The sequence below is a fragment of the Chenopodium quinoa genome, unplaced genomic scaffold (assembly GCF_001683475.1).
Source record: "Chenopodium quinoa cultivar QQ74 unplaced genomic scaffold, ASM168347v1, whole genome shotgun sequence".
NCBI lineage: Eukaryota > Viridiplantae > Streptophyta > Magnoliopsida > Caryophyllales > Amaranthaceae > Chenopodium > Chenopodium quinoa.
The window spans coordinates 270517-298465 of NW_018744080.1; the positions used below are offsets into that span (position 1 = coordinate 270517).

Below are 27949 nucleotides of genomic sequence, written 5' to 3' on the forward strand. Positions count from 1 at the left end.
TTTTTCAACCTACATCTACCTAACCTTGGGATGGGATGGTGTGCAACTTATGCAATTCTAAAAAAAGGGCTTGAGTGATTCAAAAAATTAAAATAGCAAAAATAAGTAAAAGCAAAAAATAAATAAAAGTGTACAAAAGGGCAAGTGTTCCAATGTCTTTGATATGAAAATATCTTTGATAAGAACACGTCTCAGATTGCGTCTCTTATCGAGTGCTCGGTACCGTGCCTGAGAAACATGAATGCCAAGTGAGTGATAGACCGCATGATCGAGATTGCCCACGCTTATAAAAATAAAATAGATGCTAAAGCAAAAGATAAAAGAGAGCTAAAAAAGAGTAGAAACTTAAGCATAAAAATATAAAGATTCAAAAGCGAGGTTGCACACCTTGGGGGCTTATCTAGGGTCTTGAGCCTTTATCCACTTCTTCTTCAAACCTTTAGCCTAACCATGTTACAACCCTTCAAAAGACCTTTTTGAGGTATACACACACTTATGCGAGGTTCGGCTAGAGCTACGTTCGGCCTGATTCCTAACGGATACGTAGGCAACTTCACATCGAGGTGCGACCGTAATAAAAATTCATTCATATTCACATTCACACACTTACACCATGATCATATCAAGGGATTTCCTATGCTCATCCCTTTTCACTTAGAGCTAGACTTGGGGGCTTGATCCCTACATCATTAGCTTACCTAGCCTAAGAGTCACCACCATTTGACTCTTTTCAATATATTTTTCCACACACTTAGCTCTTGTGGCCTAACTTTAGTGTCACTATCACACACATCACAGATACATGACCAAATACTTCCCTTAGGAACCCTTTGTCATGGAATAATTAACACAACGCTGAAGCATGCCTTATCATATCAAAATCGCTCATCAATCATAATTGCCATTGCATCACGAAGTATGAAGTGCTTAGCCTCCGCGCCTAAGTTACCTAAATACTTTCATTATCAAGTCAACTAGGATAGTCTAAGATGTTGCAATCCTTGTACTGTGAGAAACAACATTTGACTAAGCTCATTCAACATGCACCTTCAATAACTTCATTTTGATTCTTTCTTTTTTGCGTCTTTCTTTTTCGGGAGAAAGTCGGTACCCTCCACAAAAATGACGGAAAATTTTTGCTCGGAAAATTTTTGCTTTTTTGCATTTTCGAGTCGAGTCAACCTCGAGTCAATCATATCGATTCAAGTTTATACTTTGAGTCGTGTCAATGAGTCAAGCAACATTAAACCTTAGGTCAACCCTAAGATAATTAGAGATTGGCAAAGTTCTATAGTCAAAATAAATAAAGGTGCAGCAGAACAGGGAAGACCCTACTCCAGCGCCTGGCGCTAAATCTTTTCAGCAACGACAGAGCTCGAAGCCTCTCAGAAAGGTGATTTCGACCTCATACGGCAATTTCGGGTTCCTTGGTACGCCAGTTAGCCCCTATAAGAAATTTGACATGATTAAGTAGTCAGTTTGATTACAGTCTAAGTGATCGACCTGACGAAAGATCGTCTCACTTAGCTTAAGCGCCTAAACACTGGCTCATTACGATCTGGTTCAAAAGCAAGCACTTAAACGACAACATTTCCAAATACGGATTGTCGCGCATTCTTATTAAACGACAAAGTTTTCCAAAAATTGGATTGTCATCCCCAACTGACAATATTTCCAAAAATGGATTGTCGTGCATCTTCTTCAACGACAATTTTTCCAAGATTAGATTGTCATCTCTGGCAAAGTTTCCAAGCGTGGATTGTCGTGCTCCTTCTTTGTTTGGCAAGTTTTTCCAAGTTCGGATTGTCATACATTCATCGGCTTGTTGGCAAGTTTTCCGAGATTGGATTGTCATACACCCAGTTCCCTATGGCAAAATTTCCCAAAGGATTGTTGTAGGTCTCTATTCATCATAAATTTTGGCAAAGTTCCTCAACGTGGATTGTCATTCATTTCAGTAAGTGGAAAATTTTCCCGAAGTGGATTGTCGGTCGACTCTTTTTTTTGCAAATGTTCCAAGACGCGGATTGTCAATAGTGGCAATATTTTCCCAAAAGGATTTTCGCATAGCGTTGGCAAATTTCCAAGGTGTATTGCTTTCAAGAGTTATATTCCAAGATGTGGATTGTCGATCGTAGCAAAGTTCTTATTAAAGATTGTTACGAAGCATTGGCAACTTTTCCAAAAATTGGATTTTGGCAAAATTTCCGAGGTACGGATTGTCGCTTCATCGTGGCAACATTTCCAAGGATGGATTGTTACGTGGCATTGACAAATTTCCCTAAATCGGATTGTCATAAATCATACAAGAGTTGTGTTGGCAACTATTCCCAGATAAAAGAGGATTGTCGACATACTGGTTCACAAGCAGCAAAGCGCCAACGTACTGGCACAGCAGCATGAAGGATTAAAAAGTAGTGATCTTTTCGAAGACTATCACAGCGGAAATTGGAGTCATATCAAAAAGAAGCTCTTTGTTCAGAGACGCGTGAACATATCAAAAAGAAGCTCTTTGTTCAGAGACGAGTGAACATCAAAACAGCAAGGTGGCGTTCCCTAGATTGTGGAGAGTTTTCACAAACAACTGAGGATTGTTTCAAGAGAAGCAATCTTCGATAGTATTCCCTTGGATGTGGAATATTATCAATGCGGAGGAGGATAGTTTCAGGCGAAGCAATCTTCTATATTGGAAGCAGTTACGGGCGTAGCGGTTTTCAAGCGGGATGACATTCTCTAGCTTGCCGGAGGTCATCAAAACAATCGGTTACTTTCAGAGACGTGTGCTCGACGGTGCAAGATACGCGTTTCTTAACTCTCTTATCTGTTTGACTAATGCTAGTTTTGCAGGTATCGGCGTTGCAAGAGTGATTTAGGATCGCAGAACGTTCTGAATCATTCTCCGTCCCTATCGATACTTTGACTTTTGTTTTCGAAACTCGCGTTTCTCCAAACACAGTCAAAGTGGGGGCTTCTGTAGAAACCCATTCGTGTCTCCCCAAAACCAAACCCAATGATGAGTACCTTTCACGTCGAATCATAATCGAATGAAGCGAAAGTGTGGAAAGTTTAGTGTTGCGGATAGTTTTAATTTATTATCTCTTCTCTCTGTATTTGAAAAACTTATTTTAAGAAAACAGTCAATCCAGTTTGGTTGGTCCATGATATGGGTCCAATAATAGTGTAGTTGGATGGGGCTTGACAAGAGCTTTCCAACGATATATTATAAGCCCAATTCCGATGAATATTGAGGAAGTTATGACCAATTTACCAAACTGGGCCCGGTTTGAGCCTTTTATGCGGCCCAATGATCTAGGGGAAGGCCTAATATATATTTATCATTCCTAATGCAATTAGGAATGGTTTTAGTCTTCTAGATTTTTCTAGAAGGTTCTTTTCATTCCTAATTCAATTAGCATTGATAAATTGACTTTTTGTTGACTTTTTAGAGTTTTAATTAAAATAAAAAAGCATTTTTGAGGAAAATATACGATTTTATCCTCCTGAACGGCAAAACTTATCTGATTTTCGAAAAACGCGTCAAAAACAGGCCTGGCGCCTGACTCTAGGCATTGGCGCCTGGCGCCAATTAGCTGGTGCTGGCGCCAGCTCTGTTTTAGGTGCGCCAGCTCTGTTTTGCGTGCGCCAAGTGCTCTGTTTTGATATTTTATCTTTTTGGCTGATTTTCTCTATAAATAATGTATTTTAAAACTCCGTTTCATTCACCTACGATCAGTTTTCATTCGCAACCATTAATTCTCTAATTCTCTCTTAATTCATTCAATTCATCTCTCTTTTCAAAACTTTCTTTTAAATACAAAATTCCGCATTCATTAGATCTAGAAACACCTAGCCATATTCGAAGTGGCCTTCGCCCTAGGCGTGAAAGCTTTAATTTATGAGGATTTGGTCCCAAATCTCTCTTTCAATTATTTAATTTAATTGTTTGTTTATTATTTTCCTTGAAGTTACTAACGCGTGTATTTTGTTATTAGAAAGAGGTACGAGGCATCGAAGTAAGTACTTTAATGGTTTAATTAATGTTATGATGTAGAAATCATGTTTATATTGTTATTATGATATTCCTAGTATCATGTCTAGGGTAATCTTAATATTAAATATGATTGTTACGATGCTTCCTATTTTCTTCCTAATATTTATTATTGTTAGTATCATGTTAGGGCTAAAGATTTGATTTTTATTGCTTAGTGACATGCTAGGGTTTGTTATTAATCTTGTTAGTATCATGCCTAGGATCTTGCTATTTTTATTATGCTTTAATATTAACATGAACATGATTATGATTATTATTTATTATTATTATTATTTATTATGTTGCTTGATTATATTTATTTTTATTGCTTGATCACGCCTTTTATGCATGTTTAAAGGGAATTTGTACTTGTAATCACGCTTAATAAGATAATTAATAATCTTGTCAGGGTTAATTTGATTATAATTCAAGTGATCGCCAATAATAGTTTTATTTGTGCGTTAATTCAACCAACATAGATAAACAGGTTTAGGGTTAATCCTATTGATTGCATGTTAGTCAGAAAGCGCACATGAATACGATCAGAATAAAGTAGAGGCCTATTATTAGGGCAGGTTCAATCTCTTTTAGGTTGGATTTGTACCTTCATCCCCGAACCCTTATTTGGTTCAAGACCTTATGGAGTTGACGATCTCTTGGATCGTTAAGGGGTGTAACCTTCACCATGTGAACGGTTTACAAATTCCTAAAACTTGTTGGCGACTCTTTTGCTCTATCTTCTTCCCTTTTGGACGCCATCGTACTTTAGTGTATGATCACAGTGGGGTTCAAGCTAGGGGTTAACGCTTGAAATTTATTCCCTCAACCACCTGCACCAGAAGAGCTACCACCAAAATAATCAGCATGAAAAGTCCCCCCTGCCGGCCCCCCGAAAGGAATGTCCTGGCCGTACCCATGGAAAGCAGAATAGTCAGTGTAAATACCATGGGCAGTGGGATCCCTATCGTATCCCTGGGGTGGAGGCTGAAACCAGTCAAGGTAAATAGCATCGTCGGGAATGTTGCCCCGACGAGCATAATCATCGTACATAGGGTAGAGAGCTCTACCTTGGTTCCTCTCTAGGTACCCTAACCTCTGGTCTATAGAGCCTACCATCCTCCTAAGGCCAGTGTGGGAATGCTCGATACTTCCTAAGGCCTGACCTATACTCTGAAGGTCCCAATCTGGGTCAGAGTCAACATGAGGGACGGAGTGAGACATGCGAGGTGGAGAAAACGCCACCTCGGGCTGAGGCTGGGGTGGTGGAACTGGTGGTGGTACTGGTGGTGCTTGCCCCCTAGCGTTGGAAACTAAAAGGTCATACGTATAGGATGGTTGCCCTGGGGGAAAGGCGGTCAAGTCAGGACTAGGTAGGGGAAAAATGGGCAAAGGGTGCTCGGTCCCAGTCCTAATACACCAGTGGGGTGCCTGCTCAGTATCCGATCGTACCCACCCCAACTCCTCAAAATACCTAGCAGTCATATAGGTATCTGGTCCACATTCGGTCAGTTGGTGGGGTCCATCCTCAACAAAACCGACCTTTTTCACTGCTATTCTAGTGATAAGGCCTCCTATACGAATGGGGGTGCGAGATTGGGTACTGGCCGTGGCATGTCTGCTCAAATGGTGAATAATGTACCTACCTATGTTCAATTTCCCAAACCCAGACACGTAGTGACCTATAACAGCTAGCTCGTTAGTTTGGGCATTATGGGGCTCGTTCCTACTTAAAAAACATAAACTCGCAAATCTTTGCCAGATTTTTGGGATAGGGTGATGAATAGGTTTGGTACTAGCATGTTGGGGGTCGGGAGTAGGCAAACCAGTCAGAGCATGATAAATGTCACCCATTTTGTAATCAGCATGTCATTGGAATGGTAATTTAGAATTCAATTCAAACAATTTACAAAATTCCACAAAAGTTAAACTAATATTTCTATTGTTCAACCTAAAAATTAAATTCGGTCCATTTCTACTATTTAGAACTTTTAAAGAGGACAACAATTCACAAGTTAATTCACGGTATGTAGGATAGTGCATATCAACGAATTTTCTCATGCCTATGTCATTCAAAAATCGTTTCACAAAATCATACAAACCATACGATTCTAAAGTAGGGCGGTGTAACCACCGTGAAGGAATTACCTCGCGCCCGAATAGGTGTTCTAGCCGCTCCTTTTGCTCCTGGCTAGCAATACGGATCGTCGGCCAGTACGAGAGTTGCAAATCCGGGTCATACTCCTCCCTCGAGCTAGAACTCCTACCGAAAATAGAACGAGCCCTCTTTGAAGCCATGGTAGAAATGCGTATGAAAATTTATTTGAATGGAATTCGAAAATTTTTATATAGAAATGTAGAGGATGAAGAGGAGATTAAAAATATGTAAAAAGTTTTGAATTTGGGTGAGAATTGGAGAAGAAATCTTATAGAGAAGGTAGAGAGAATTTTGAGTTTTAGAGAGAGAAAGTTTTGGAGGAAAGAAGAATTGAAGGAAGAAAACCGAAGAAAGAGAAGAAAAGGGGCATTGGGTACCTCGCGCCCGGTCGGCCGGCAGGTGTTCGCCCGGTCGGGCGATCTGAACTTGTTATTCTATTCTGTTCTCGCGCCCGGTCGGGCGATCTGATGTACCTAATTTGCTTCAACTCTCGCGCCCGTTCCTCTTCACGCGCCCGGTCGGGCGAGATTCGCCTGATCGGGCGGACAATTATGTCCGTATACGACGAGTTTTATGCCCAGTCGGGCGCCCAACGCCCGATCGGGCAAAAATACTTGATTTTAAAGCCTAGCTCTCGGCCCGATTGGGCCCGAGGCCAATCGTCGGTTTTCTTACTTTCTTCTTTTCTTCAAATTTTGGCTAACTCTTTTCCTTCAAAACTGTACAAAAACTCATAGAAATCATTAAATTCCCTCATCTCTCCTCTCATAAGAAAAATAAAGAGAAAATAGTCTAAAAAGCATTAAAATACGGGTTGCCTCCCGCAAAGCGCTGGTTTATCTAGGTCCCGCACGACCTTCTTACCAAGTACAAAAACTAGGACCCTTGGCCTAACGCTTGATCGGGCGGTTTCTCACCCGGTCAAGTGGTGTTTTGGCTACGACGCGGCTTGGGACGTGGCTTCCTGACATGCCCTGTGGGACGCCAATTCACTTTGTCTGGTGGATCCTCCTTGACTTAGATTGGGAGGTCTTCAATGCTACGCACTAAAGATCCTTCTTTGATCGAGGGTTGCTTCAAATTGTCATTGCATTTAATACTTGCAACTCGATCTGGTGGAACACTTACCGTAGGCTCAAATTGCACAACTTGCTTGATTGATTCTAGCTTTTCGTCCTCAAAACCAAGACCAACAGTGTAGAGTGCTCTTTATATTGCATCAACTTCCTTCTGTCATTTGTCTATCTCATCTGAAATGGATGCAACACAAGATACCGCCTCCAAGGGATCTTTTTCAAGAGCTTGGGGCTTGTTAGAATAATTATGAACCACATTAACACTAAAGCACTTCTCCTCTGTCATGGGGCTTTTAGGGGTATTATTAAGATTAAAAACAATTTTATCGTCCCCTACTGATAGTGTTAACTTGCCACTTCTCACATCTATGATTGCTCCTGCAGTGTTGAGGAATGGTCTACCCATAATAATTGGGGTTTGCATATCCTCAGCCATATCAAGAACAACAAAATCAACGGGTATATAAAATTTACCTACTCTAACGGGGACATCCTCTAAAACACCTAAGGGGTATTTGAAAGAACGGTCGGCCATTTGTAGAGTAATATTAGTAGCTTTTAATCTACCCATATTCAATTTGGAACACACAGATAATGGCATGACACTAACGCTATCACCCAAATCACACAATGCATTATCAATCATTAGATTGCCTATATGACAAGGGATAGAAAAACTACCCGGATCTTTTAATTTAGGTGGAGATTTATTTTGGAGTACGACACTACATTCTACAGTGAAAGCTACTGTCTCTACCTCACTAATAGACCTTTTTCTTGTCAATATTTCTTTCATAAATTTTGCATATGAAGGAATTTGTGTGATTAATTCAGTGAAGGGAACTGTTACCTTCAAATCTTTTACCATCTCCAGGAACTTACCAAACTGCTTATCCAAATTTGTTTTCAGTTGACGATTGGGGAATGGAAGTTTGATAATTGGCTTTGGAGCATTGTTTCTCTTATCTGGAGTGGCCACCTTCTCTGGAGTCGTACCCAGCAATGTAAAATTAGATATGTTAGTACTATGCTTTAGCCCTGCAGGGCTATTAACTACATTGTTTGGTTTAACAAAATCAAGATTAGCATTATTTAATAAAACAGGTTCATCAAATTTGGGCAAAGGGGGCCCTTCATAGTTTGAACCACTCCTTAGAGTAATTGCATAGGCTTGATCCGTAGGCCTGGTCGGCTGTGCCGGCAGAGCTCCCTGCTGGCGGGCTTGTAGGGTAGCGGAAAGTTGCGCAATTTGATTATCTACAATTTTATTATGTGCTAGAATTGAATCAATTTGCGCGTCTCAACTCTCCATGTGCTTCTGCATATTGACCAACATCGCTCTAATTTCCACCAGATAAGGGTCGGAAGATGAGGAGGATTGTTGTGGTTGGTTTTTCTGGCCAGCATTGGGATGGTAATATTTCTGCTGTTGTTGCTGTGGCGCCTGTGGTTCTTGTGGTGGTGGATTTTGAACATTAGTACTCCGGTAGGAAAGGTACGGATGATTCCGATACCCATGATTGTAGGTGTTGGAGTATGGGTTATTCTGCCTATAATCTTGAAAGGCATTAACTTGCTCCACGGAACTCCTGCAATCTTGTTCCCAATGACCTATAATTCCACAATTTTCACAGAAAGCCTCATTAGCATTATTATTAATTGCAGAAACATTAGCTATATTGGCAGTGCTAAGATTATCTAATTTTTGGCAGATAGAGGTCAATTTAGCTTGCAGAAAGGATACAGAGTCAACACTATGCTTCCCCTTATTAGAAAAGCCTCTAGGATTCCCATATTGGGAATTATGTATCGCCATATCTTCAATAACCTGACCTGCATCATCAACATTAAGATTCATAAATCTCCCACTAGCTGCAGAATCTAAAATTATTCTAGATGAGTTTCCAATGCCATTATAAAAGGCTTGGATTAACTGCCATTGTGCTAAATTATGGTGGGGGCATTATCTTTGTAAGTCCTTGAACTTCTCCCAAGCCTCATATAAAGTTTCATCGGCTTCTTGGGCAAAGTTCTGAATTGCACTCCGTAGTACGGCTGTTCTCTCTACAGGATAATACTTGTTATAAAAATTCAAAACAAGAGTTTCCTAGTCAGTTATACCAAGTGCAGTTCTATTTAAGCCATTAAACCACAATTTAGCTTTTCCAGTTAAAGAGAAGGGAAAGAGAATCTCCCTAATTTGGTCTTGTGTAACCCCGGCTTGCCTGATGGTGTTACAATATTGACAATAGTCGGCAACGTGAAGATTTGGGTCTTCACCCTTTGCTCCACTAAATTGCTTCCTCTCTATCATCGTTATAAATTGAGGTTTGATCTCAAATTGTACCCCATCAAGAGCCGGAGTGGGAGTGAGATGTGGAAAATCTGTAAGCTTTGGTTGTGAGTAATCACTAAGCTTCTTTGGAGTCGCCATCTCTGATTCTAGATCTGATGATACCTCTGAATCGCTAGAACCAGTTGGAGGATCTCGGTGATTATTATTATCACCAGAATCCGCCAGAATTTGCTTGTAGAGATTTTTCTGTCTATGAAAGGATCGTTCGATCTCAGGATTGAATGGGATGTACCCTGAACTGGAACACCTGGGCATAAACAAAGAAAAACTAAAAGCAAATACGAGATTTGCCTCAGAGACAAAAAGAAATAGCCTAGACTACAAAAATAATCAGAAATAAAAATAAAACCGTTTCCCCGGCAACGGCGCCAAATTTTAACAGGGTAAAGTCGTATGTATCCCCAAATCAAAAGTAATTCCTAAATCCTCTAACTAATGTAGATAGGGAAGTAGGGTCGAATCCACAGAGAAACGAGTCTTTCTATTCCTAATTAACTAATGTAATCTAAATTATAAAGTAACCAGTATGTGAATTTGAATATGAAACTAAACTACGAAGATTAAGAGTAGGGAGAAAACAATGAATAAAAGGATCTAGGGCATAGGTTCACCAATAAATAATATTTCAGGGTAGAATATAATAATCATTCATCAATGCATACATCAATCAGATCATAAAGGGCTTTCGCTACGTATTACAATCACACAATTAATTTACCGGTATTAAATCTCATCTTTCGAATTTCGACTTAACCATTTATAAATTAACCTGCCTATTGAAACTAGACCTAAACATCAATTCTCATCTGTCGAATCTCGAATCAATATTGTCAAACTCATGCATAAAAGATCAGGACTAATCTAGTCACAGAGCATTAAATCAGTCAGTAGGAAATTAATCTAGCATTGACAATCAACAACAATAAATTACCCCTTCATATTATTTATGGATCCCCACAAACCCTAGAAATAAAACTACTCACACATAATAGAATCTAAACTAATCAAAGCAATAAAACAAGACATGATCAAAAGAATAAAGTAACAACTAAGATTAAGAGAAGAGAAATAGTTACGTAAAATAAATCTGGAATTAAGAATAGATTAAGAACAAAAGTATAAGATAAAGAATTAATCTAAAAGCTAAGTAGAGAGAGAAAATCTAAGAAGTAAATAAAAGAGAGTAAAATAAGAGAGTAAGAAGATGCTAAAATCGTTTTACGGAGAAGTATTTATACTCCGTACGAATCCTAAACTAAAACAAACTTAAACGACGAAATTAACCCCTAATAATTACACGCGCCCAATCAGGCGCGTGGCACCGCCCGATCGGGCGTGCCTTTTTGCTCGTCAGTAAGCTTCTCGCGCCCGGCCGGGCGCGTCACCGGGCGCCGACCTTTGCTTCACTCGCTCGGCCCCTGTTGGGGTTTGGTGAGTCCGACTCACCGCGGAAAGAACCCCGACCCAAGGAACCACTCGTAATTAATAAAACCATAAAGCATAAATAAATAAACACAAGAAAAGGAAGAACGAATCATACCCTTAAAGCGAGCTTCTCCCTTTCAAAATGGGCTCTTACTTGAAAGCCTTGAGCACCGAAAATGTCGTGCCTCCAACGGTATCCACCCACAAAGGACGAACACGACTTTTTAGGTCCGCTACCTTGGAGTTAGCAAGGTCCGACCAAAACCCAAGTGTTAATGGAGTTTAAGAGTTTTTCCCAAAATATGGAATGCTCTTTCTAACTCCCACTCAAGCACTTTACTCCAAATCCCAAGGTTGGTATTTATAGAGGAAAGTATGAGTGGGAATTTCTATCCCATCAATGTGGGATCATGAAATTCCACAAATTAATTTAAAGCTAAATTAAATTAAAATTGCAAACTAATAATAAATCTACAAGTGGCATTACCATGTGAAATGGGTTGGTGAGGACCACATGGAGAGTAGGGGACCATACTTGCTCCCCACTCAATACTCTCCTTGTGCCACATGTCCTTACCCACTTGCTCCCATATTCCTCAAGCTTCCCCATAGTGACCGACCCTATGGCCTAGCCACGAGCCCAGCCCCGCACCAAGATGCGGGATGCTGCTGTGCGCGCAAGCCTTGCACTTGGTGCGGGCTTGCTGCTGTGCGTGGCTGCTAGTGCGTGCGCTGCTAGCACGCCTAGCTTGCGGCAGCTAGCTGCTACACGCACCACGTGCACGCGGCTGCTAGCTGCTGCTGTGCGTGGCTGCTAGCACGGTGCGCTAGCACGCACCTAGCCAGTCATGCTAGGCTCGGCTTGGTGCGCTTACTAGCCACCTATGCTTGGACATTTTTTCCCCTGGCATTCGGATGCTCGGGGCATTCCGATGCTAGGGGTATTTTGGGAATATGGTCGATTTATTATTATTTTGCGCGTCTCGTCTTTTTATTATTTTTGACTCGACTTCCGACGATCGGTTTCGACGCTCCAAGCTCGAATTACCGACGTCTAAATATTTAACACTCGGGCGACGAATTAATTTCTTCCGAATTAATTCGTCGAGTCGGTTCGTATATTTTGCTTGGGTGTGACTCGAAGGGTTCAGTGAAGATTAAGTTGTAATATTAATTATATTAATATTACTGATCGGAAGCGGCCTCCACCCAGGCATTCCGATCACTTGACCTTACCAAATATATTAGCTTTCTAATAATTCTGAACCCGCTATCAGAATAATACACTTGTTCGAAGGACACCATTCCTTTCAGCCCCGGCCGGGCGCGCCTCCGGGCGCCAGCCTTTTTGGCCGGGCGGCTCTCTTGGGCCACTATCTGGACTACGATTGGGCTCCAATTATTCGGGCCAATCTGGGTTTCCTCTTCGGGTCTTGAATACTCGGTCCAAACACCCCGGTATCACATAGACCGAGCCCTTAATCACCGGTTCGATGGCTCTAACCGGCCCTGGGCTATAAAAACTGGTCGTGCTTCTCCAGTGATCGTGATTGTTCCATAATATCTCGGGAAAATGCTCCAAAAGTGCAAATCCCTGCAAAAGTCAACCAAATCTACGAAAACACTAGAAAACACCAATTAGTAATAAAAGTGGCTTTAAAGAGCCAAAAACACTACTAATTATGACCAGGGGACGGGGGTAAAATACTATATAAAATAGACACATCACTGAGTATAAACAAATTATCATTTTAAGGAAATTAAAAGTCTAAAGCAAGTTTTAAGGATGATAAAATAATGGGGGAGGGAGTTTTAGAAGAAGATTAATCACAGTTTTAGATGAACTACGTGGTCTGAAGCAGCTCTCCACGTGGCCGAGAGGAAGGTCGTTATGGGAGCTGAGCTGATGTGCTAATTAATAGAGGATTAGCGGCGTAATGCATTTTTATCGGCTAATTAACAGATGCTACCGGCATTGTCCTGTACACTATCCTCATTGTTCAAGCTATTAGGGGGTGCTTATGATGCGAGCCGAGTTTATAGGCAGCAGGTGCCTACGTGGTCTGAGCAGCTCTCCACGTGGCCGAGAGGAAGGTCGTTATGAGAGCTGAGATGATGTGCTAATTAACAGAGGATTAGCGGCGTAATGCATTTTTATCGGCTAATTAACAGATGCTACCGGCATTATCCTGTACACTATCCTCATTGTCAAGCTATTAGGGGGTGCTTATGATGCGAGCCGAGTTTGGGGTAGCATAACTCGATTCGTTAACATATCAAGTCGAGCTAAATCGAGTCGAGCTAAATGTCCGAGTCAATCTCGAGTAGCTTGGTAATTGATTCGATTTTAGTAGAACCCTCTATTTAGTGTAAAATTTGATGATATGAGTACATAAATATATATATCTTTAGTAATTATTATTGTAAAAAAAAGTTTTTGAATTAAATTATTTTTATTTTTATTAAATATAATAATGTAATATAATTCGAGTTTCTCACGAGTTTTCGAGTCGAGTATTGAGCTACTTGACTCGACTCACTAAAATTTCGAGTAAATCTCGAGTTGGAGCTGAGCTCACTCGAGCTGAATTTTGACCGAATCGAGTTCGAGTAGCCCGCGAGTTGTCTCGTCTCATAACTCAAGCCATGAACTTTTATTATTTTTTGTAAAAAAAAATTTGACAAGAAAATCAAATTTTAAAAAGAAAAAAATGGGGGAAATGACACAAGTAAAAAAAAAAAAAAAAGAAAAAAACAAATCATTTTCTACTTTTACCAACGCAACCCCCTCCACGTCCATGTCTCCACCCTTACGCCTCTGTCGCTGTTGACTACCACTCTCTCCTCCACCGGCGTCGCTGTTTTCTCCTACTCCTACGCCTCTGCCGTCGCCGGTTTCTCCTCCTCCTTTTCATCCTTTTTTGGTTGTTGTCTCCTGCACTTCAAATTCAGGTAAAAACATCCGCCATTGATGTCTTCTTCGAGCTCCAAATTCTAATTGCTTGTTTTTTCTGAAACATTGTAATACAAATTAACGATGACCCATTATCGTAAACTTAAATTATATCCTATTCTCAGATGGGTTTCTTCTGATTTTCCCCCAAACCCCTTTAAATTACCATTAAAATACCCTATTTTTCGATGTGATTTTCCATGTTATTGTAATTATAGTAATGTACAGCATTATTCTAGTTTGATTAGTACTATGAATGTTAATTTTGAGCAAAATGAAGGTATTCAAGGGAGTTCAACTTCCAATAATGGTGATACAGTTCGTAGATTTTCTAAAACTATTAAGAAGGAGGCTCAAGGTGCATTGTTAGATTATTTGCATTCTACTAGAAGCTTACCCTTTTTGGATGCTGAGCATATGAGCAAAAATTCCCCTCAATTTTTGAGGAAGCTGGTAGATAATGTCAAGAATGAGCCTGAAATCGGGCGTTCTGTGGCTCGTTTCTTGCGTTACCATCCTATTAATGAATTCGAACCGTTCTTTGAAAGTATAGGGTTGGAACCTTCTGAGTTTGTTCCTCAACTTCCGCGTGATTTGATGTTTTTGAGTGATGAGGAAGGTTTGTTTGATAACTACTTTGTTTTGTGTGAATATGGGGTTAATCGCTATCATATAGGAAGGATATATAGAGGGGCAAGAGAGGTGTTTCGATATGGTAATGGGGTTTTGATATCGAAGCTACGAGAATTTGAGGAGCTCGGGTTAAGTAAACCTGTTATAGCTAAGGCTGTTGTGTTTAACCCTTGTCTTTTGATTGATGGTGGGGGAAAAGAGTTTTTTAAGGTGGTAGTAAAGTTGCAGTGCCTTGGTTTTGCATATGAATGGGTTGAGCAGCATTTATTGGAGAATGCTTCCTACAATTGGAGACAAGTCTTTGAGTTGCTACATATGCTGAATGATATAGGCTGTGAAAACGAGGAATTGGGGAATTTGTTGAGGCAACATCCAGAACTTTTATTTGATCGTTCAGGTCGATTGACCTTTTCATTGATTGGTTATCTGCTAAAATTTGGATGCACAAAGAATGATATATGCTCACTGTTTATTCACTTTCCACAAATCAAAGTTGGAAAATTTCTTCAGAATCTTGGACGCGCTTTTGAGTTATTTTGTGAATTAGAGATGGATGCTTTGAATATTGAAAATATTATTCAAACACATGTCATGTTGCTGGGTTCATGCTCAGTGAAGAAAGCAAACAGTTTAATTTGTAATTTGAATATAGGAAAGAAACGCTTGTGCGAAATCATTATAGAAAATCCGTTGGTGCTAAAGAATTGGGTTTTGAGAGCAAAAATTAAGCGCCTGTCTGAGACTAGAATGTGTCCTCGCAAGGAGAGGATTAAATTCTTATCAAGTATTGGCTTCACAGAACATTCAAATGAAATGGAAAAGGCACTAAAGCTATTCCGCGGCAAAGGAGATGAACTCTGGGAAAGATTTGACTGTCTTGTCAAAGCAGGGCTCAGTGAAGGGGATGTCGCACAGATGACAAAAGCGGCACCACAGATTCTCAATCAATCAAAGGAAGTTATAGAGACAAAGATTAGATATCTCGTTAATGATTTAGGCTATCCAGTGTCAAGTTTAAAACCATTCCCAGGGTTCATTGCCTATACAATGGAAAGGGTAAAGCTTAGATTTTCTATGTACAATTGGCTTGTCAATCAAAATGCTGTTTGCAGTACATTGAGTTTGAGTACCATAATTGGATGCACGGACTCATTTTTTGTGAAGAAGTATGTAAATAAACATCCTAGAGGCCTTGATGTGTGGCAGGAGTTGAAGAAGACGATTTATGTGAAATAAGTTTCCCTGCTCATTAGCACAGTTAACTTGTGCATGCTGAGAAACTGATTCAGATTTTCAGCTATTATTACTCCAAGTCTCAAAGCTTTTGGACTTTATTCAGCATAATCACAAAGTGCGTTCAGTACTTGACAGGTACTCTGTAATCACTAAGAGAGCTTACATCATCCATTTGTCTTGTTTATGTTTCATCTTGGTTCTTGAACATATGTTGCAGCTGAATATTTGAGAGCATACCTTGTAAGATTTTTCTTTCAATATCTGTAATCTGCCTTGGTTTTAGACTGAAGTTACTAAGCTAGGTGCCTTGATTTTTTAACATGAATTTTAATTTATGCTTAGATCATCAGATTTTAAAGAATAGGAGACTAGAGATGTCAATAGTCAAGGTTCTTTGAATGTAGTTCCAGTTTTCTGAATTGCAGCATTTTTGTATATTAGGGTTGTGCTAATTTTCTTTATTTTTTATAATTATTATCTGGGATTTTAGGATTTTTAGGTTGTATGAAAAACTTTATGGTTACTTAACAATTCAGCCAAACTGAGAGTTTCGTGGTCTTGCTTTGGTACTGTCTAGCTTTGCCTTCTGCAGCAACTATAGGCTACTAATGCAAGTGTATAATTATTGCATGAAGGTAATGTTATCCAGGTCTCTGCCTTGCCGTGGCCTACTCTGTTGTAATTGTGAGCGTGAAGATGGGGACACATAGCATTATAAATTCTGTATTACGGTTTATATCAGAATAATTTAAAATGTAAAAATTCGAAACTCATTTTCTGACATTAAGCTCAATTACCTATCTCTTGGCCTCCTGGGGCCCCTAGGCACATAATCTACTAAATAACTTGGTTTGGTCAATAATCTTAAAAAATGAATCTTTTGATGTCAAGATTCCTCCAAAAAATATCAGGTGGAAGGAGGGGAATCCTCCAAAAAAAAAAAAAGTTAGGAGGAGAGGAAAGGGAAGGAGTTGATTTACATTTTACTTCTGAAATTTACCATTATTGAGAGACTAGTTATTATTCGAGGAAAATGAATTCCTCCAAGTTCGTTCTTTTCCTTTTCCTATTTCATACCTGAACAATGGAAATAGATCCTTCATTTTTTCTTCCCATATGTCGAAGTTTCCTCACCCAAACTCATCATGTAGGCTTTCTGATCCACAATTTTAAAAATGTTCTATGGCAAACTCCTACTCCCCTGATATAGGGAAAGATAGATTTTCTTTCTGTTGTTGCAAAGATAGTAGATCTGCTTCTTTCAAGTTTGGTGGTCCTCCTCCTTCTAGTCTTCTATGTGCTCTTACTGTATTTTGGGTCTTTACTTGTGGACGTTGTGGTGCATCCCATAGTTTCCAAGCTCAAGTGTCGGGCATTAGAATACCACCCATATCCTTGTTGTAGCTTGTCTTAAACAAGTGCAGCAGAAAAAATCCCGTTGTCTGTGCTATACAGGCTAATAAAATGGCGGTGAAAAGGAAAGATCCCATGCATGTATTCTACATTTAAATCTAATATTCTAACAAAACATTATTTCTAGAGTGGTATATTATTGAATGTAATTTTATGGCCTTCAGTTAATTCTCTAACTGTGGCTCCTTGTTTTGCCAGAAGTTTTTTAGAGTATACCAACTGAAGGAAAAAAAATTCTGTTTTCAGGTTGTACACTGAACTATGTACCATCAAGCAATGCTGCTCTCTGTGCTAGCTTCTGACTGTTTGGGATTTCATATGTAACTCTGTAAGCACAACTGAACACAATTACTGTTTATCTAATATTTGAATCGTGTTCTGTTTCCCTCCGTAATATATATTCAAAGCTTGAAGGAATTTTGCATACCCAAATAAATCAAAAAGGGAAAAAAAAAAAAAAAAAAAAAAAAAAGAAAAAAAAAAGGAGAATTACAAATCCTCTATCCAAGGAATTGTAGAAGATAGAATGATAGATATTTTGAGTTGAGGCTGCTAGAATTGAATCAGGCACCCTTGGTCAGTAACTCCAGATCTTTATGTTTCTTTGTTTGGGGGAAGTACAAATAATTACCCTTACTGTTTCCTAATGTGCTCCCTCAAAGCGCTCTCTTTTTAACAATGATCTTTTATATACGAGTACATCTCTTTTATTTATTTACTTTTTAAATAAAATCTATTATTTAGTTGATATTCAAATTGCAACCCTCAATTTGGCCATTTCTATCTATATGTCTCTGATGCTGAGATAATTTTCTGAAATTTTCTTCTTTATCTCTTGTCCTTGTAGATTCAAGCTATAAATCAAGAACTGCTGATCTGAAATACATTTTCTTTGCTGTTTCTACTTCGAATTTTGCATGTATGAATGTCGTTATTGGCTCTGGTTTCATGGACGCCTTCGTGAAGGAAGTAGATGAAGTGGATGCTGAATATCGGTTAAAGTTTGAGATTTCATGTCTCTGCTTGTAAAACAAATTATCATTTTTTTCAGGAATGAATTTAACTTCACACATCTGTAATTTTCACCAATGTAGGTGTGTAGCTAATTGTTTCCACACTAATACATGGGTTTAAATTGCTTCTATTGAGATTAAAATATGAAGAGGAAAAATAAAAATAAAAATAAGAGAAGCAAAGTATTACAAAGAGGTGTCTGATTTGCTGAGCCCTCTTGAAAATCTTTGGCAGGGGATAAATTTTTTGAGTTTCACTTACCTATAATTATTGTTTTACTGTACAATTTAAGGCTACTAAACTAGAACGATTTACAAAACTACAGCAAATTTAAAGCATACTAATTGGCAAGCTCTGGCTTGTCATGGTTGGACAATCATCGTATTTGGCTCACGATGAATCTCGTTTGAAGTGATAATGTACATGGATGTTGTTATTTGAGTGTAATAACGTAATAAAATAATAACAAGGGACATGGAAATCATTAAGACCGAGTTAACTTCAATGAAGTGTCTGGAGTTGAATGAAATGAAACGTGCTAGGAAAAAAAATCTTCGTTTTGTTTGCTCATTGTTGTTCCTACTTAGGACTTGTTCTCTTTAGCTTAATTTCAGTGCAGTTCAGTTTCTAATTCTTTTCTCTCATAAACAATTCAGTTTAGCTCATTTCAGTTCTACTCAATTCAGTAAATCAGAATAGACCCTTAGTCATTATGATTAGCACGATTGATTTGAAAGTTCAGCATGTAGAGCGAAGGAGCAATTCTCACCTTCACGTCAAATATTACACATTTGAAGAGTAGGTTGGAGCAAATACACAAAGTTGTCAAAATCGAGATCTATGTTGGATTGATGATGTGGGGAATTCTCACCATCAGATTGCCTTGTTGCTCATTTTTGTGACTTCATCTTTTTATACATGAAGTAGAAATCAGTGTTTTTAGCTAGATAATTTGTGAACAGAAGCATTTCTATGTTGTTATGGAAGAAATGGGGATGGCTTTGCTTAGACTAACAAATGTTATTTCAGTGTTACAATGACACCTCCCAAGTTACAGAGGAACTAATTGATTTCAGGAGAATGAGTAGGGGCGCAGCACGGGTCAGGATTATATATCAATACACCCGAGCAAGAGCAAGCTGCAATTGAATCAAGGGATCATCATCAAAAGATTCTAAACAGGAAGATTGTAACTGAGATTTTGCTTGCGAAAAAGTTCTAGAGTTGAGGAGTACCATCTCTATTAGATGTTATGGCTAAGTTATGTCAAACCTTGGGTGCTCAAACCCTATTTGGCTTGGAGCCTTTTTCTTGGTTAATATTATGTGTATATGCAAGTGTACTGTCATGTTTTAAGTGTTGAGCCTTGACTTTGAACTTTCAATAGGTATGCTAGCAAGTTCCTATAAACTTAATTATGAGATCATGTGATAAAAGAAGCTTAAATGGGGTGTTATAATTAAATTTGTTTTGCAAAGTTTGATGGGCTGGGTTGGGCCATGCCTAGTAACCCATTGACCAACCCTTTTTAGATTAGCCTTAGCCCGGCCCAGATCCAACTAATTGAATGGATTAAATAAGAATATGATGACGTGAGTTACAAAATGTCTTGTGTGAGTCCGTTTCACGTGAGTCCACCACCACAACTCCACCACCACCGACCCAAAAGAGCCTAAACCCAACCTTAATTATAGTATTAAGAGATCGAAAAGCAGCAAGCCATTGATGAGTCTGCTTCTGAAAACGATTAACCGTAGTAGTAAAAGCTCGAATTTCGAGCTCGATTTGCTTTTGATGGAGCAACGATTCTTGAACTCCGCCATTAACAGCGGCAACCAAAAGCTCTAAAAGTAATTGATAGATTGCAATTATATCAAATCTGATACTCCGCCATTATGTCAAATTGAGAGTAATTGATAGATTAAAATTATGTCAAATCTGATACTCGATTCAAATTACTGCTTGAAAGTACATGATTTCTGCAACTAATGTGAGTTGCAAAGAAAGAGGGGAGAGATGGTGGGTTGTTGAGGAGAGAGAAAGAAAGGAAGGAAGAGGGGTTTTAATACATGAGCATTATAATCTATTTTCTGATATATTTAACCTATTTTCTGATATATTTAACGAATTTTTCACCGTATGCTCCTGAGTTTTTTTTGTTTGTTCACCATATACCTCCGAACTTCTGTAAATTCATCATATACCCCCGAGTTTTTACCAAAATACACTATATATCTTTGATGATTAATGATTTTTAATTTTGTCAATCATTAGAGCTAATTATGAACCAAAACCATCCTAAATATATTCCCCTACCTCCGAAACTACCCACAGTCCTTTTTTCCACCCCCAAACCCACCCTAAATTTCCTTTTTTTTTATCCTCAAAATCAATCATACAAATATAGTTATGGAGATTTGGAGTGGTTTTGGGGCTGGAAAAAGAAAAGGAGTGATTTTGGAATGAGGGGGAGAGAACTAAGGTGGTTTCGAGGTTTAATTAACCAAATTCCACACATCTTATATTCATTAGGGGTGTATAGTGAATTTTTGTAATAAATTAGGGGTATATGGTGAATGTGAAAATTTTCATGGGTATATGGTGAATAAATAAAAAGCCCAGGGGTATAAAGTGAAAAAACCATATATTTAACCTATTTTCTAAAAAATTATATTATAGAATCTGATATTTATAATCTAATATCTGACTATTATAATCTAATTTCTGACAATTATAATCTAATATTTAACTACTAGGTTAATTTTTAAATTACCACCCAAAAATGTAATCAATTTCTAATTAACCACCCGTTTAATTTTTTATTTTAAATTACCACCCCTTAAATTAAATAAATGCTCATATTATCACCCATTTTAAAAATTCGGTGGATTTTCTGTCTATAGGCCCCACCAAACACTTATTTTGACTGATTTTCCCCTCGATTTTTCTCTTTAAAAACGCTCTCTAGACTTTAATTCACATTTCCTTTACCAAATTTCAAAGAGAAAAATGTGAATTGAAGTTAGGAGAGCGTTTTTAAAGAGAAAAATCGAGGAAAAAATCAGTCAAAATGGTCAAAATAAGCGTTAGGTGGGTCCCATAGACTGAAAATCCACCGGATTTTTGAGATGGGTGGTAATCTGAGCATTTTTTTTGTTATTTATGGTTAATTTAATTTAAGGGGTGGTAATTTAAAATAAAAAAATTAAACGGGTGGTTAATTTAATTTAAGGGGTGGTAATTTAAAATAAAAAATTAAACGGGTGGTTAATTCGAAATTGGTTACATTTTAGGTGGTAATTTAAAAAATTTCCTAACTATTATTATCTAATTTTTGACCATTAAGTTTTTTTTTTTTCTCAAACTTATTTTTTTGTTTGTATGACCTAACTCACGTGAATCCTTTCTACACAAAACTTTTACTACAATCTATACTTATCTATTAAAAGGCGTTTCTAAAAACGTCTATACGCCACGTAGACCTCATAATTTTGCCGCATCACTTGGTTACACAATTTCTTATATGAATGAGAAGGTTTAAACACTTGACCTCTTAGAAGAAAGGTTATTGTTTAATCATCTAGGCTAATTGTCAATTATGTTTTAACCTTGCACAATAAATAATATTATACCACAAAGTATTAAAGACACATAGTACATACAAATTATTAGATGTTCTTAAAAATTAGCACTTGCACAACTATAAAAGTAGTAACCTCGAGCAACGCCCGCACTACTAATAGTGTTACTCTTAAATACAAACTCGAGTCAATTTAACGTCGATATATATAAACAAGTTTGGAAAAAAAAATACATGGCTAAATGGGGAAATGATTTTGGCACACCCTTAACTGATTATGGCACACCCCTTATGTGAGAGGACAGTTTTCTATGCTCTTCTCACATAGGGGTGTGCCAAAATTAATAAAGGGTGTGCCAAAATTAATTTCCGGCTAAATGAGATTGCATAAGTGGGAGCTATGAGTCATAGAAATTTAAAAATAGTAGATGATGCAAGAATCAAGATAACTTCCAAACCCAAGTGTACTACACTATGCAATCTTGTTTGCCCTTTCCTTTCTTGTTTCCTGAACAACCCACAACTTTTCAATTCAATACAAAAATTAAACTTAATACTACCTTCCCTTTTTTAATTTTTTTTATCACTTTCCATCATTTTTTCTTCCTCTTCTCACACTCACCTCTTTGTTTCAGCCCCTGGTATACTTCAATAGAAAAACCCCTCAAAAAAAATCCACTCCTTTCTTTTTCAATCTTTTCAAATCACAATATCTTAATCATGTTTTGATCTGGGTCTTTAAATTTTTCTTTACCCAGATCATAATTTTCAACCAACTCTACCAATCTTCTTACTTTTTGCCAAAATTAAACTCATTTTTTTCTTTTTCTTGTTGGGTTTTTTAATTAATTACATTTTGATTATCCCCTTTCATTTTAATGATGGTTGTCATCTGTTGAGGTCAGCTCTTGTAATTATATTAATTTTACTGAGATCAATGCAAGAAATTTAATAATTTGATATATTATGTGTGTTCTTTCTTCTTAATTTTTGCATGCTTCATTGTTTTAGTTGGATTTCTGTCTTTTCGAATTTAGTTGTCTTTGTAATTTTGATTTTTAATTGGGTTATATGATTTTATCTTCTTCCCTTAACTATAGTTATAATTTCAATGCTTTTGTATATTGATATTGAATGAAATTGATGACCCCCCCCCCCTCCCTTTTTTTTTTCTTTGGTTTTTTGATTTTGAATTATATTTAAAGTTTTAACTTTGAGCATGAATTATGGCTGAGATATATTTTAATTCTGATCTCATCGAAAAGGATTGTTTTGTTTGATAACAGTTTCTGATTGGTCAAGAAAGATCAGGGTTCAACAAAATTTTATGTGAGTTTAAGTGTAATGCTGTTGATTTTTCTCCAGATTATAGCTTGTTTTAGTAATGTGTTAAAATACTTTAGTTTTCAGCATTTTATATTGAAATGAATGAATGTTTTGACTTGCCTGAATTTGGGGAGTTTAAATCTGTCAATTTTCGAGGACTTATGAATGTTATGATAGAGATTATGTTCCGTCTATTGTAGAATTCTGAGTCTGAAGTAACATTACCAAACTTATGTATGTTAATAAGTTGTAAGAGGAAATTACGCCCTATATTAGAATTTCAAGTCTGAAGTAACATTACTGAACTTGTGAGTGTTAATGTGTTACTTGTATGATCGAATTTATGTTCCGCCTTATTGTAGAAGTTCAAGTTTGAAGTCTGTTGGTCATGGAACTTTGACAGGAGAACATGGTTCATTATTGCATTCTTCCTTTAGATGTTGTAGTAGGTGTAAACTGTAAAGTAGTAGTTGATGTTTTCTATAAACTTGCTAGTTTCTGTTTGCAGGCTTGTTAATCCATCGTCTTGAGCTTTTATCCGAATTTCTTCATCATGGTTAGAGGTAGAGGAAAAGGCAAGAAGCAGACTGCTGTTACATCTAACAATGACGTAGAGAACGCAAAAGAGGAGAACATTCCGGCATCTAAGAGAAGGGGGAGGCCACAGAAGCCACTGAAGGATGAGGTCGAAGATGTAGAGAGTGCAAAGATAGCAAACGGTGAAGAAAATGCTAACAGTTCAATGACAAGTAGAAGCTCAAAAGGTCAATTTACTGCTGTGAGTGGAACAAAAAGGAAGAATTCATCACAAGTGCAGGAGAATTTAGATTCCGTCAAGGAGGAAAATGGTGCAGAAGCAAAGTCTATTACTGAGGGTTTTGTGAAATCAGTAGGGTTTAGACAAATTGGAAGCAGGAGAAAAAGCAAGCCTCATCGTGCTGCTGAAGTTGGTGTAAAATGCAAATGAAAATGAAATGGAAGCGTCTGCTATGACTTTCAGCACCCTCATTTTGTGTTGGCATATGGTTTATGCTGAGGGTCGATCTGTATTGGCTCATTTTTCGTGTTCAGCATTTTCTTAGTTTCAGTTTCTTGTGAATGGTTCAAGCTCAACCCCCCCCCCCCCCCCCCAATTGAGATTGTGGTTTTATTCTGATGAACATAATTTGCTGATTTCGAATTTGGAAGAATTTTAAGCAATGTATAGTTTCATTAGTCATTTATTGACATCTATTACTGTTAATTCCATTTCCTCTTGTCTAATTTTTAAACAGTCATTCAACTATTTTTCTCTCATCAGAGCATCTGAGGACAATGTTAATTGTGTCTGTGTAGATATTGCGAATTGAACACTGAAGCATAAGCAGCAGTTGCTTCAAAAAGAGGTAATTAGCTATCTGAAACAAGCTGTGAACAATTGAGCATTTTTGATGCAGGATGTTGTTCGATAAAAAAAAAAGTTTGGTTGGAATTCATTCGACAACAACTGTTGCACAAGCATTTAAGCACAAGATTTTGCCCGAGTAGTAAAAATATGTGCTGGATGAACCGATGATGTAAGTTTCTACCCACCACCCCGTGCCCCTCGTCATTCTATACTGTCTGACCACTTAGCTGATCTTTACTCTATTATCGTATTATGTCATCTGTTTTACTGGTTACCAGGTTTAGTTTAAATTATAATGCAAGAACTACTAATATCTTTTGATTGTGTGCATAAAACTTGTATGGGAATGGTGGGAGTAAAACTATCCTTGTGGTTAGCTCTTCGATCTTTAATGATATTTTACTGTCGACCCACCTTTTTTTACAGGGGCTTCTTCTAGCTAAATGCTTTCCTCGCTGAATTAGTGCTCTGTACTTCTGTTTGGCCCTAAGTTTTCGATGACCTGCCTTTGGCGGCAACACGAGCATGACTCATGAATTATTAATCTCCTAAGATTTTCCTCTCTGGATGATGGTGTTAAGCTGTTAACAATGAACTTTGGTTTGCAATTATTCCATAAAGTCTGCAAGAGGCTTCATTATATGTTTCAGCAGTGACAGAAGCTTATAGTTCTTGTAAGGCTTGCATAACAAAATAATATTCCATTTCTTATGCTTCAGTTTTCAGGTTAGGTCATCCCGAATTCTAAATCAAGATTCAAGAAGCTAGGTGTGCTACAATGATCGTAATTTGTATTCCTGCTGCATCAAGTGTTTCGCTTGCACAATTATCCTAAGCTCCCCCATTTAGCCTCATTGCTCTACTGTATGATACAATGATCTGTAATTGTCAGCAACCCATGCAAGGCAAGCTTCTTTAAATCATTTACACTTTGTTTGGATAGGAAGAAATGGAAGGAAAAGAAGAGAAGAGAAATGGAGGGGGATAAAATCTCTTATTTGGGTAAAAGATTGGGGGGAGGAAGGGGAAGGAGAGGAAGGGATTCATTTTCCCTCTCTCTTTAATAACCATAATCTCTCCAAAATTGGAGAGATTTGGAGGGAAAATGGAGCTCACCTCCCCCTCCCTTTCTTTTCTCTTCCCTTCCTCCATTTTCCCTCCCCTTCTTTTCCTTCCTTCTTTGCTATCCAAACAAAGCGTTAAGGTTATGCTATTACTTTACTCATTTCATTTTCTTTTGTAAGAACAAAATTTCCTCCTAATTGGCCATTTCATGACTTTATTGTGAAACTGCTCGATTTATGCAGTGTAATTGTATAAATTACACATGTATGCTAGTTATGATTTTAAAGATTTTCACAGCTCTATTCCGATGTACCTTCAGCAAACATAGTTTCTGTTTTTTGTTTAATTACAAATAATTTTGATCATTGAGGAGCCTAAAGAGCTGTAGAGCAGCTAAAATAATCGAGTTTTCCGAATCTTGTCCAACTTTTCATTTGAAATCCTACAAATACCCATTACAATTACATACATATAGATGGATTTATCATTTAGTTAATGAAAATAAAAGGAATGAAAACACACACACAAACACAACATACATCAACTGAAATCATCACAAGAACATAAGTTAAAGAGTTAGCATATATATGTAAGTATTAATTAGGAGTTTAGGACTAGGTCTAAACCCTCCTTTAGCCTACATCTTCTTGTAACACCATAACAATTAGGATAATTTGTCAATTACTACCGCAAGTTAATACCACTTTGTAAATTACTACCACAAATTAAAAAATTTGTGAATTACTACCGCAAAAAATTTTAAAATGTTGCGATTACTACCAAACCCCCATTAAACCCAACTATGACGTCATTATATCCCTTTAACCCGTGTTTGACCATGGTTAAGGGCTTTAACCAGCCCCCCCCCCCCTCCCCCAAAAAAAGAAAATGGGTTAGGGATATAATGACGTCATGGTTAAGGGCTTTAACCATGGGTTAAAGTGATATAATGACGTCATAGTTGGGTTTAATGGGGGTTTGGTAGTAATCGCAACATCTTAAAATTTTTTGCGGTAGTAATTTACAAAGTAGTATTAACTTGCGGTAGTAATTGGCAAATTTTCCTAACAATTAATAAGACCGGCGTTCTAAAAACAAAAAATACTCCGTCTCTAAATTACTTTTTATTAACGAGACAATCACCGTCCAAAATAGAAAGAACTTTTTTTTAGCAATATGAGTATTTCAAAAAATGATTAGTAGGGACGGGTACCAATGTAGTTGCCAGGAGGATCATAGTTACAAGTAATGAAAACACCACCATTATAACAAGTAACCCTAGCACAACCAAGGCGAGTCGATTTCCTCCAAACAATCTGAGTATAATGCCCACAATCCATACCATTAGCACAAGAGTTAGTGTACAAATCATAGTACCTACGCTCCTCCACCCATGTTTTCGTGGCGAAAGCTGCTGAATAACCACCACTACCCCAAAAGAGGTTCTCACCATAGGGACCATCAGAGTGAATCAAATGACAATCTTTAATACGTTGGTTAGCCCATGATTGAGCAAAGGAAGCTAGCCTGTCATCCCAAGTGAACGGGGGAAGTCCTACGGCTGCCCTAGCTTCGTTGTGGACTTGTATGAAGGCGGCCTTATCGGAGCCAGTGGCACCACCATCGGAGTAGTAGTAAGGGTGGTAGTTGTAAGATGAAGACGACGGTGTGTACGTCCTAGACTCGGATGCGTAAGAAAGGGTTGTTGCAAAGGCTGTGATTAGGAGGAGAGAAAATGTTATGGTTTTGGCCTTAGAAGAGGCCATTTTTTTTAGTACTTTTGACGTGATTGGGGTGTTATTTTTAATTTTTGGTTATATTTTTGGTTGATATACATGTTTTTGTGTAGGGAATTTATATGATATGGTGAGAAGAAAATATAGAAAAGGTCATAGATTTGAGGAACAAGTTTGTGAGATGCATGTTCGATAATGGAGGGCATGATGTTTGAAAGAGTTAAGAGATTTGATGTAATATAATAATGTTTGAATATGGGATGATATAAGAGTAAGTTGTACTTGCTAAAGTCAATAGTTTATTTGATTTATATTAAGTCATGGGATTAAGTAATTTTCTCTCAAAAAAAAAAGAAAAAGAAAAGTGGATTAAGTAGTTTTCTCTCTTTATTTTTAAAAAAAAAATGTATTTCAATTCCTTGAGCATGAAGTTTAAGATGATGTAATGATAACATGAGTGTATGATAGTCAAATATTCCATATCAACCAATTGGCCTAGATCGGCTTGATGTATTCTATGATACAATATACACGTACTTAGTATGTCAACTTACACAAACTTTT

The 27949-nt window shown here is 37.8% G+C and overlaps 3 protein-coding genes across 4 annotated transcripts; 2 read left to right on the forward strand and 1 right to left on the reverse strand.

The window, feature by feature from the left end:
- Positions 1-13536: 13536 nt before the first annotated feature.
- LOC110691383 (transcription termination factor MTEF18, mitochondrial-like) lies at positions 13537-18398 on the forward strand. The gene is made up of 3 exons (XM_021868308.1): positions 13537-15999; positions 17524-17605; positions 18125-18398. Exon 1 carries the CDS (start codon positions 14080-14082, stop codon positions 15862-15864), a length of 1785 nt encoding a protein of 594 aa, XP_021724000.1. The 5' UTR covers positions 13537-14079; the 3' UTR covers positions 15865-15999; positions 17524-17605; positions 18125-18398.
- A 3886-nt stretch (positions 18399-22284) lies between these two features.
- LOC110691384 lies at positions 22285-24439 on the forward strand. 2 transcript variants are annotated; one of them, XM_021868310.1, is made up of 2 exons: positions 22285-22771; positions 23693-24439. In XM_021868310.1, exon 2 carries the CDS (start codon positions 23751-23753, stop codon positions 24162-24164), a length of 414 nt encoding a protein of 137 aa, XP_021724002.1. In that variant the 5' UTR covers positions 22285-22771; positions 23693-23750; the 3' UTR covers positions 24165-24439. The 2 variants fall into 2 exon arrangements, with proteins under 2 accessions (XP_021724002.1, XP_021724001.1); XM_021868309.1 differs by having other exon boundaries at positions 22289-22771; positions 23706-24439.
- A 2362-nt stretch (positions 24440-26801) lies between these two features.
- Positions 26802-27944, reverse strand: LOC110691637 (pathogenesis-related protein 1C-like). The gene has a single exon (XM_021868591.1). The coding sequence runs from the start codon at positions 27413-27415 to the stop codon at positions 26846-26848; it is 570 nt and encodes a 189-aa protein (XP_021724283.1). The 5' UTR covers positions 27416-27944; the 3' UTR covers positions 26802-26845.
- Between the last annotated feature and the right edge of the window lie 5 nt (positions 27945-27949).